At 44.5% G+C, this 11,626-nt stretch overlaps 1 protein-coding gene across 1 annotated transcript; it reads right to left on the bottom strand.

The window, feature by feature from the left end:
* Positions 1-3,522: 3,522 nt before the first annotated feature.
* Positions 3,523-11,317, bottom strand: LOC127314267 (uncharacterized). The gene is made up of 15 exons (XM_051344717.2): positions 11,038-11,317; positions 10,256-10,389; positions 10,112-10,169; positions 9,542-10,027; positions 9,330-9,464; positions 9,115-9,240; positions 7,986-8,030; positions 7,610-7,699; positions 7,373-7,512; positions 7,171-7,294; positions 6,537-6,611; positions 5,352-5,744; positions 5,187-5,279; positions 4,741-4,897; positions 3,523-3,956 (listed from the first exon to the last, which is right to left on the bottom strand). The coding sequence occupies exons 1-15, from the start codon at positions 11,269-11,271 to the stop codon at positions 3,733-3,735; spliced, it is 2,514 nt and encodes an 837-aa protein (XP_051200677.1). The 5' UTR covers positions 11,272-11,317; the 3' UTR covers positions 3,523-3,732.
* Positions 11,318-11,626: the final 309 nt, after the last annotated feature.

Here is an 11,626-nt window from a genome sequence, read left to right as displayed (position 1 = left end):
TTACTGTGTCATATCTATCGGTTTTGGTAGGTCTCGGTCAACAGAAAATTTCAGCAAGTTCCAATCGATTCAGAAATTGATATTTAGCAAAATCTCAATGACCCTACTTTTACAATAATGCTAGACTTACGAAAGATTTTCTTAAAGGCTGTACTTATGGGGTGACGTGGTGCTCAACCATGGCGATTTTTAAAAAAATAACCAGCAATTTTATAACTAATACGTGTTTCTAAAATTTTACAAATCTATGACTCTATTGGTCGACTGTCGGCTGGCCGGTTGCCGATCGGCTCACTATCTGCCCGATCAGGCGCCAGCAATGCATATACAAAATTTTACAAATCTATGACTCTATTGGTCGACTGTCGGCTGGCCGGTTGCCGATCGGCTCACTATCTGCCCGATCAGGCGCCAGCAATGCATATACGGACGTCTTTTTGTGTTGCATGCACTACATAGCATGACCTTTTCTATTGCATGCACAAGGCTCAGATCTGGTCCGTTAGGGCATTTCCAGTGGCGCGATGTAAATGGACGTTGAGCGACCGTTTACGTCCGCCGTAACCGGAAATGCGTCTGTGTTCTGCTCCAGCGGGCCGACGCAACGTGACTGGGCCGTCCGCGGAGACGCAAACCTGGCCCAAATATGCGCCAGGTTTGCGTCTCCGCGGACGCTCCGCGGTCGCACCGAGTGTCCGTCGAAAAAGACGTAGGACCCGTGCGTCAGTGTCAGGGAGGCCGAAATTATTCCCGCCAGTGGCCATTCCCTCGCGAAATATCAAACTAGACCGGCGCGAGCAGTCCAGAAGCGATGGACGTCCTCGCCGCTGCAACCACCGCCATGGATGCGGAGCAAACCCTCGCACCCGCCGCCGCCCCACACTCCCCCGTAGCCACGACCATAGCCACAATGGAGGCTGCAGCTCCGGCGGAAGCAAAGCGAGCCGCCATCGGCGGCGGCCGGGAGGCAAAGCCAAAGGCGGCAAAGAAGGTGCTCTCCCCGGAGGAGAAAATCAGCGAGGCCGCGAAGCGTCACGGCCGGCGCAAGAACCAGAAGATCAAGACTACCGCGGCCGCCAACCAGCAGGCCTGGCAGATGCAGATCAAAGCCGGCGTCGCGCAAGTAGCCCTCCATCTGACCTTAGCGGAGGGCTACATGCTCGTCAAGAGAGAGGGGATCGCCGGTGTCGCTCCTCCGGCCTCGTCAGTGAGCTCGGTAAGTTCTCAGTTGCGTCCTGGAACTCCCGCTCCCTTGCAGGTCCACCCGGCGTCGCGGTTCGCCTCCGGCGTGCCGCCGGTGCAGTTGAACGGGGCGCCGGAGCAGTTCAACGGGGCGGCGGTTCCCGACCTCAACCGGACGCCTAGAAGCGGTGACTCCTGCCCAGGCGCGACATACAAGACGCGCCAGGTGCCGGAGGAGAGCATGCCACAGCCCCGCATCATGTTCGATGAAATGGCGCCGCCTGCCCCGACGATGGACGACGCGGTACGTGAGCTCTCTCAATGTGTGCGATTGCCGTGTATCATCCGTCTTACGTGCGGTCATTCGTAGGACTATTGGTAGGACCGCCATGAGACAGACATTCAGGCCATGATGTTCGGTGGCGGCTTCGTTGGCGACGCCGGGCCCGGGAAAGGACCGCATGATGAGTGGGCACCGATGCAAGATGCGGAGGACATCGAAGCCGCACGGCTGTTCGCCACCCAGCAGACGCAGCCAACACCCGTGTGCGTCGACGACTTCGACGACGCGCCAACACAGCCTGTCCCCACGGACATTGCTACCAAGAAGAAGGGGGAGAGCCGGAGGACACAAGGCTTCGTGGACGACAAGGACAAGTGTTTGTGCGAAGCGTGGTTGGCAACGAGCCATGACTGTATTAATGGCGCGCAGCAAAAGGGCAAGGTTTATTGGGCCAAGGTCTTGCAGGAGTACAACGAGACCAATATGCACCCTCCCTACCATATCACAAGCCCTCGGACGGAAGAGTCCCTCCGAAAAAGATGGAACTACATCAAACAAGAGACAAGCAAGTTCTGCTCGGCGGTCGAACATGCTATTAACAACCCCGTAAGCGGCGCTGGCGTCATGACAGTGGTAAACACGATACAACCATCATCATTCTACACTATTTGCATCATTCTATGTACATCATTGGCGGCTATGATTGCAGGTATCCCGCGCCTTGGAGAAGTTCAGGGCGCTGCATAAGAAGGGCTTCCATATGGTCCATTGCTGGGACGTGCTCAAGGACGCCAACAAGTGGATGACAAGCTTTGCGTCCTACAACGAAGCTATGAGGAATGGGACAGCGATCAACCTCGACGGCGAAGACGACAATCAAGGCCGTCCAGCACTTCCACCTCGTCCCCGAGGCCATAAGGCTACCAAGGCCGATCTAGCCCGGAGGCGTAGGCCATTGCGTTCACCCAGAGCATGGAGAAGCTAATGGCCGGGAATCTTGCCGCCTTGGCTGCTAGGGACGAGAAGAGGCGTCTGGAAAAAGAGGACGTAGCTGCCATCTACCACAACCTCGCGAAGAAGGTCATTGAGGTCCAAAGGATGGACGTCGAGGCCGAAAAGGCAGACGCTGAGGCTAAATTGCGTGTAGAAGACACAAGGATCATGCTTGCCGACTTGAACGGCGTCGACGACGACACCAGGGCATGCTTCATGAAGAGGCGCGCCGAAATCTCGCGCCTGATCGCCATCGCCATGCGCCCAGTACCTTGGCCTCCTTTTGGACTTTTTTTATTGCTGTTCACGCCTTGTTGTGCCCCTTTTGCTCCACTTTGCTTCGTACCTTATGCAAAGTATGATGAACATATTGCAGACCTCAATTTACGGCTGTAATTTCGTGCAAATTTGAGGCTACAATCTAATTTTTTTTAAATATGGCCTGCGCCGAAAATGCGTCGCCGCTGGAGCTAGGCCCAGACGCAAACGGACGCGTGACTATTTCAGCGTCCGCCAGGCGACGCAAACGGACGCCCGCGGACATTTTGGGCGTCCGAAATGCGTCTCGCCGTTGGAGATGCCCTTAGCAGTGAGCCGATCCGTCGACCCAACCGAGTCACAGATTCGTAAAATTTTAAAAATGTATATTATTTGTAAAATTGATTAAAAATGTATTATTTAAAAAAAATCGCCCTCAGCCATGCTGTGAAGATTATTCGGAACAACTGTGAACTGTTGCACCTCCTCCAATCGTGCTGAACAACCTAGCGCCCGTAAGAAAATTCCGTAGATCCAGCACGTAGGTGGAGCATTGTTGCTACTTTTATTGTTCCTCAGGTGTCTTCCACGCTTCAACCGATTCAGAAACTTCGTATGCAATGATTTAGCAGAATGGAACTGTGCCAAACAAACTAGAACGGCTTGCTTCACTGACCTTTTTCATTAGAGTGCCAAATAACTTACCACTGTTGCAACCAAGATTTCTCGTGCCAGAGAATTTTTTGAAACGGATATTACAACCAAGATATCTCTGTGCCAAAGAACAACCAATGTTGCAACCAAGATTTCTCGTGCCAAAGAACTACCAATGTTGCAACCAAGATTTCTCGTGCCAAAGGGCGAACACAATGACACTAGGTGTCGGTCAAAGGTCATATTAACAGTTCCTTGTATTCATGACAGATGCGGGGATGTTCCATTCAACAAGTACAAGGTAGAGGCCCTAGCATACAGTGTGACATGAAGGTACCAAAGAACTAACCTGCCTACCAACATCACTTCTTAAGCAACAGGTTTCTGAAATCATCATTTGATTTTAGCTCTTCCGCAGCAACATCGGGCTTCTCACTCTTGTTCCACCCGAGAGGTTTGATCACTGACCTCGGCGCGAACAGCGTGCTCTTTCCTGTCATTTTCGTGTCACCTTTGGGCATTTCCTTCTCTGAACTACCGTCAGCTGGCGCTTTCTCATCATGGTCACCCCCAGAAGGCAATTTATCTGAAGAAACGAGCTCACGTAAATTAGATTAGATTGGTCAAAATCTGAAACTACAAGGATGTAGCCCAAGTGATTAAGGTAACAATTAAGGTGCCTAGCGAAGGACCAGCAGGTGTCACTAATTTCAGTTTTATGCTCCCATAAGGTCACACCAATCAATTGTGGGGAAATGTTATAAGTCAGATGTCCTCAAGGGAAGAGAAAATAAAATACACAAAAGGGGTCATACAGCAATCCAAGATATACAATTATAAAGTAAACCACCTTTGCATCACTGTAAACATGCAAAGGAGGATATGATCCTGCTACTGCAAGTCTGCAATTTTTTTCAAATAGGGGAGATCCATGCGGCTTTTTATTGCACTGCAAGTTTGCAAATAGTGAGGCGTATAAGTGTGAAAGTACATGCTCAATGCTACAATGCCAACAGGTCTCAGATGCCAGTCACAATTGACAAGTGCCTCTTTGACTGAAGAGTTCAGTATGAAGAAAAAGACAGGTATTTACCATACTGCAACTTTTCAAGTGCTTGACTATCAAAGAGCATAGCAAAAACACTACCAGTTGGCTAGTTTCGATGACAGTTCAATTTTTCCGGTAACCAACTAACAGTAGATAGCAAAAAAGTTGAATATGGAGCCATGTCTGCCAGCTCTAAAGTTTCTGTTTCTTACTGGTATGCACAGTAGTTATAGGCTTTGGATTTATATGATTTAGTAATGTGAATAGAACACAATTTACTATTAACCAGAGAAGAAGTGGGGGTCTCAGTCAAAGAGCATACCCTGGCCTTTGGAAGCAATGCCTGCTTCACGATTCTTCTTACTTTTGCTTGGATCTGAATAAGCAACACTTACTTTCTTACTGAGAAACTTCTGCTTGTTCTTTCTAATGGCTGCCTCAAGATGTTCCTTGTCTGAAAAGTCCACATACGCCAAACCCTGCAAAAAAACGTCCATCGAAAAACAAATCAAAACACAGATTCAAATTTTCTGAGAATGCGCTCCATAAACTATAAAACAGAGAATTCCTGCAACTCAAAAATTACAAGAGCATAATGTGAAAGGGGGCAGGGATAATAGAACCCACTGTTTCTCTTAAAATCGCAAACATGCTAAGCGCGAGAACAATTAGAAGATAGCTATGCCATACTAACAGTTCGGGATTCTAAACAATGATACCAGAATGCTGAAACATACAAACTTCCAGTGCAAAGGATTGAACATGTACCCGCGATTTTTTGGTGAATCTGTCCCTCAGCAACCTTATGTCTGTCACACCACCAATGTCAGAAAAGAAACGGCGGATGTCCACCTCAGTAGCCTATACAGAGAGTGGAAGCTTGGTTCATTGAAGTTCGGAGTAAGTGCACATAAGAAACAAATAGTGGCGTACCGTAAAGTCTATATTTGACACATACGCAGTGCATTTGTCCCTGTATACGTGTGGCTTTGGTTGATTTGAACTTGTATTTCCTCCTTGGTTGACACCTTCAGCTTTCATTTCCATCGATGCCTCAGCCTTCCCCCTGCTGACCTCACCAGCTTCTTGAAGATCACTGTTTGTGCTTTGATCCTTCGATCCGTGGACATCTGATGGCGCCATCTTTTTAGGTGGGACATCTTTCCTTTTCTTAGCAGGAGGCTGCACTTTGCTGGTCATTTTACTTGCCTTTCTTTTCTGAGAGGAATCATTTGCATATGAAGTTTCTTTGGGGGCTGAAGATGGGTCAGATTTAACCTCTTGCTGAGCCTTGAACATCATAATCTCCTTTAAACGAGGGGTGACCTGGTCAAATAGCACGATGATTAGTTAAGCAACAACAGTTTACACGACCTATTGTACACCAATCTAAGCCACAAAGTTAAATCATAAAACATTTTTGACATGGCATGTTGACGTGGGATATGGTAACCCATTTCAAAAATAATTACAAATGCAACAGATGTAACAAATCTTGATTGCACAAGGGACTAGTCTAGCATGTAAACCTTTATGGTATCAATTGTAGCATATGATCTGACATTATGCAAATGGAACCAGGAACGTTAAGAAACTTGTGGCACTATCATATTATGGAGAATAATCAAGAAGGATAGTAGATCTTATGTGTTGCAGTACAGGACAGAGGCATTGAACAAGTGCTTCATGCATATAAGCATATTCATAACCAATTCAAGTATAATTTACTCACATACATACAATCAAATAGTGTTTGGAGGGATATGAAAGGTGCATGATGCACCATGCCAATTAAATATTTATTCGCTAGAAAAGATCCAGTTTAATGCAACAAATAAAAAAAAGACGTTGTACTTGTCAAATATTACAACCAGCATTATCCATTTATCCTCTCCCTGCTCCAATGCAAAATTTATTAAGATTAAACCAGATGCAAGGCAAATTAATAGAGAGGCTCACAGCTAAATGCCCAACCTGGTACCTCCCCGTTCAGAAAAGACAATACTCAAGTACATAAGGAAACTAGCAAGACACCTACCACCTCCATAGCTGATGTGGTTTAAATTTAATCGATAGAAAATGATACAGCCAAAAACTAAAAACTGTTGAGTGGCGTACCTTTTTTATGGCAAGGTCATAATCATCCAAGGTGCCATGTTCCCTTTCAAACCTTATCCATGCATGACATATAGCCTAGTAAGTTGCAGACATCAGTATTCAGATCAAACATAAATGACGATGCAAATTCATTAAGAGTATGAGTCAAGCTTCCTTTGGCAATACACATAAAGTTTTTACTGAAATAAAGTATTTGAGTATTCAACTACTAGTCAGTAAGAATTAGGTTAAACAAGCAAAACTATATCTGGAGATCATGTCTTGGTGCTTAACTTTGGTGTACAGTTCAAGTCCACCTGAATGGTTAACCTGTAGGATGGATAATAATCTTACAACAGAAGAGATCTCATCTCATATCATCGCATGTTACCTTAGCAATTTGGTCAACTGTTGCATATTATAATTAGTTTACCTACTTGAAATAGTCCAAATTAAATAGGAGGCTACCATTCAGCTCTAATCCTTAATCACTATGGATATGCCTGATATGCTTTTGGATATATAACATCTTGTAACATTCCATTATTGTAACGCCTAGTAGATCAATCAGCACATTGCACAAGAAATTTCACTGGCAGTTGGTTTACAGACCAATCAGGCAGGAAGGAGACACTCTTGTTACTCAAGAATTTACCTCTGATCCAGACCCAGCAAACTTTTTGCTATAACAACGCTTGTAAAGTGATCTTGCCTCGTGAATGTGTCCCATTTCTGTCTCCATTGAAATATAGTGCTGCCAAACCTCCAACACAGACCCACTGGAAGAATAACAGATTTAACTAAGTGCCAGAAATGAGAAAATTGTATGAACTCGGCACAAATAATAGTAATATAACCTTTTCTTGATAGTATTTTCCCAAACTCCACGAGCTGCAGCTAGATCTTTGCCAATATTACACTCTAATTTGGCCCAGTATGCATGCAAGAGCAATAACTCCTCGGTTCCTAGTTGCGGTGAGAGGAACTCAGCAGCACCCTGACACAATATACCCATATTTAACTCTCCCTTCAAATAAACCCAAGTAAACATAAAATTAAAATGTGTGTGCACAGAAAGCTCATAGAGAACGTACAACGAATGTCTGCCTAATCACTTCAAAATCCAAGCCAGCTGGCATCCTTCGTCTTAAACTATCAACTCGAGTAAGATAAATATCGAGATACTGCAAAAATGATAATCCAAATGGAAGGTAAATAAGACTTTACTACATCAGTTGACAGAAAATTAAATGCTATTGGACAGGAGTTCTCAAAAGAATGTGTTAGTTTATCCAGGAAAAGCAGATAATGTTAAGCTGATAATGTCAAGCTCTACTATAAGATTACAATTACCATCCTGACAAGAACAGTGTTCCAATATGGAACAAGATGTGATGTGGATGCCCACATGCGAGCATGATTGCGGGTGTGTGTGGGTGAGAAAGAGAGGTTACAGTAGAGATAAATTACCTCCTTCATGCTTGGAAAAGAACATTGAATGGCATGCTCAAAGACCTGAAAACAACATACACGTACATATATGTTGTCATTTCCTAATATATATATAGAAGAAGAAAATAAAGACAAGACAAACAATAATATCCCTAAGGGAACAAAAAAAAAGTACAGTGAAGACATCAGGCACTTCATGGGTCATGGCATGCGGTACTCATTAAGTGCTTGTTTCTTTAGGATATTATCTAGTTACTGGGAAACAAACTAGGTAACTACTGCCATGAAGATGGCAGGTTGGGGAGTGGGGACTAGGACATAGGTCAGGGGGGTGAATGAGGGAGATAACCGATTTATTAGTCTCTTATTGCTTGACTGATAATTGATAAATATGATGTTCCTTATATAGGCACAATTGACCCCTAAGTAACAATCCAAAGAATGCAGATAAAGATTAGATTTCCATCTCTAGTCGTGTCTCTTTCCTATCTAAATAACTTTCTTCACACAAAATAACATCCCATATTTGTTACTATAATACTGCCTTATCGTCTATCCATGCACATTACATCTAGGAGGTAATTAAATATCCTAACATACTACCGAACACTATATTAAAATGAACTTTCCTCCACTTTATTATGGGGTTCTCACTATAAAGTAGTAGCAGACCTCTATTTCTCTACCTAAATACACAATCATCTTAATAGAAATAATTACTTCATATGAGCAGCATGTGCTCGCATGAAAGGTATACTTAACTGCCAAGAGAGGTGAATGAATTTTGGAAAACGTTAGTTCAAATCAAAAGTAATAAAGCTTAAATATAGCCCCTCTGATCATTTTTAAGACATGTATGCTATTAGAAGTAAGAAAACTCAGTGAATATAGTACAATGCAGTAAATAAACTACTGAACAGTGGCACCAAACTCGGAGACTGAATTATGCCATTATATTATTTGCATATGCACAATTAGTTCCTAAATTATAAAGCCAAAACACAGTAATTATATGATATAATAAACTGAACTACTGAACACGGGGACCAGACTTTGGATAATAAATCATGCCAATACAGTAAGATTTTGAGCTTCTTAGTTATAAAAACACCAACTACATTCCAACATAAAGACCCAAGGAACTTACATGTCGCAGTTCGTCTTCAGATGCATGAATGCGCTCTAATGACAGCAAATAACGGACCCATAGATCACTAATCCATGTGCAGTTTCTCGTAGCTCTGTGGTAAACGCTTTTGAGTATAGCAGGTACCTGCAAAAGAAATAAGAAATTAAGCAATTATTAACATTTAGAAGTTCAGATATAGAGATCTAGATATATTGTCACATCGCAGTGTGTACCTTCAGGGCTCTGTCCAGGTAACTCGTGTATCCCATCCATAGATCACTTGAAACAGGAAGCTCCGAAACAGCCCGTTCATACAAAATTTGGACACGAGCAGGGTCACCACAAGATTCCTCAAATTTGATGTATTTCTGTTTCATTCCCAAAAAAACAGCCAACAGTGAGTTTACTGAAAACAAATATTTGGTAAAGAAAATCTTTTCCATACCAGAAACACTTGTAGTTTGTTAATTTCGGATTCGGTTGTGTCACTTAGTTGATCCTCATACTGCTTCCGAGCATTGTACATCTCGCTGGCCTTTTTGTAAGCAGATAAAACATTTGGGGGAACATCATCAAACTGGGAATCTTGGTCCTTTGTACTGCCTTCTTCAGCTTCCCAGCTCTTATACTCAGCGAGTGTTGATTCAATGTCAGCCAAAGGCACAGATAGCTGGCGGTGGAAGAGAACACGTATGCGCTGCACCTGCTTTGCCTTCTCCTCATCATTTCCATCACTCATGGTCAAAATAGCCATCTCATATTCCCTGTAGGCTTCCCACAGTTTGCTGCCTTCAGTCACATGTAGACCCCCTGCAGTGATTGCACGCTCATACAAATCCCTCATTTTTGAGAGACCAGATTGTGTACATTGTGACACTGACTGATCATGCTCCTCAACATAATCAAGGTAATCCCGCCATAACTTAATACTCTGCAATACCAGAATCATCAAGATAAGTTAGCACTCCATCCCTCAACATTCTAAACTCAATTCCACAAAAACAGTTCAACGTACCAGATACTCTTGCACTCCACATTCATAGAGCTTTTCAATATCATCGAAAGATCCACGACTGTACAAACAGAGACAGTAGAGAGGTATTAGTGCCGATAACATAAATACTTCATAAGATCACTTTGAGAGAAAAGAGTCACAAACCCAGAGCTCAATGAAATCTCATCCTTGGCCCATTCCTGCCACATCTTTGGTGTGAGAGGGAAGTACTTGTTCATCTCCTCCCTTGCAGCACGAAGCTTGTCGATATTCCCAGATTTTCTTAGGAGTTGTATGAACTGCCAACAACACGGAACAGAAAAAAAAACCATCAACATTAATCTAGTTGTACGGCAGCACTTATCAGTCAACACTAGTCAGTATCCGCTTTACCTAAGGCAGCCAAAGCATCCCAATACTAAACCCACAAAAAATCCTCTCTCTTAGCAAAGGAGCTCAGCCGTGCTGAAATCGCCCTACTAATGCCCAAACCTAGTATATCAAAGGTCCAAATGCATAGGAGCACGCCCTAATATGATAACTTAGCGCTTAGACGCCACTGCTAATGCATCCCGCTTCTGAGATTCACTAATTAGCTCGAACATTAAATGTACAGCAGAATTGAAACCTAGAGCAAACACACACCAATCATCAAGCTAGTCACATGGTGACCGTCTCAATCTCCACCCATGGCGACCGAACTTCAGCTACTGACATAAGAAAGACGCCCATTTACTGCCGCACATACAGATGGACATAGAAATCAAGATTGTATTTACTTTTTCTAACGAAATGAGGTCAGCCACACGCCCTGAATCGAAAACCTAGAGTGTGTGCAGGGATACCGCCGTGGAGCTGCATCAGCCCGTGGGCGTGCGTCACAAAACCCGCTCGAAGCCCTAGCCGTCAGTCAGCGAGACTAGAGAGCGATGCGGCGGACGGGGTACCTGGACGTGGGAGTCGTAGTCGAGAGGCTGCTCCTGGAGGGCGCGCTCCAGGGCCTGGATGCGGAGCTCGTCGCCGCCGTCACCTCCGTCGTCAGAGTCCGACGAGTCCGAGTCGGAGTCCGAGGGCGGCCTATCAGAGGGCTTCCCTCCGTCTCCGGCGCCTCCACCGGCGACATCCGAGGGCGGCGGCGCCGCCCCCGCCTCCGGCAGGTCCTCTTCCATGGGCGTCGCCATGTCTGATGTGTCTGTCTCGTCCAAACTGGGCTTGGGCTGGATTCGGGCGGGCTACTCTGTTCCTTCTTTCTCTCTCTTTTCTGTGATTTTACGGAAAGCACCATAGAAAAATCGAAATTCGTACCCAGCACGTTACTTCTTCTATGGGTGATTCATTTTTGCGTTGGAACTTGGAAGACGAATACTTTCCTTTTTTTTACAAAGACGGTTAGGGCATGTACACTAGCGCTATGCCAATTGTCAAAATATGCAGTATGATTTGCGGAGCATAAATTTTAAAAATTGTCTTCTCTTGGTTAAAAAATAAAAGGATAAGTTATTTTTTTCTCTATTTTATGAAGTTTAAATATCAGAG

This window comes from Lolium perenne, chromosome 7 (assembly GCF_019359855.2).
Source record: "Lolium perenne isolate Kyuss_39 chromosome 7, Kyuss_2.0, whole genome shotgun sequence".
In the NCBI taxonomy this organism is placed as follows: domain Eukaryota; kingdom Viridiplantae; phylum Streptophyta; class Magnoliopsida; order Poales; family Poaceae; genus Lolium; species Lolium perenne.
The sequence above is the reverse complement of the archived record's forward strand: the minus strand, read 5'-3'. Positions and strand labels throughout refer to the sequence as shown.

What these genes read in the sequence shown, in the direction of transcription:
- LOC127314267 (XM_051344717.2), bottom strand. Translation starts at nt 11,271, where the DNA reads ATGGCGACGCCCATGGAAGAGGACCTGCCGGAGGCGGGGGCGGCGCCG. An exon ending in GAGATTTCATTGAGCTCTGG is followed by an intron (nt 10,170 to 10,255) that starts GTTTGTGACTCT and finishes CTGTTTGTACAG; the next exon opens with TCGTGGATCTTTCGATGATA. An exon ending in CTGAAGACGAACTGCGACAT is followed by an intron (nt 8,031 to 9,114) that starts GTAAGTTCCTTG and finishes TGTTGTTTTCAG; the next exon opens with GTCTTTGAGCATGCCATTCA.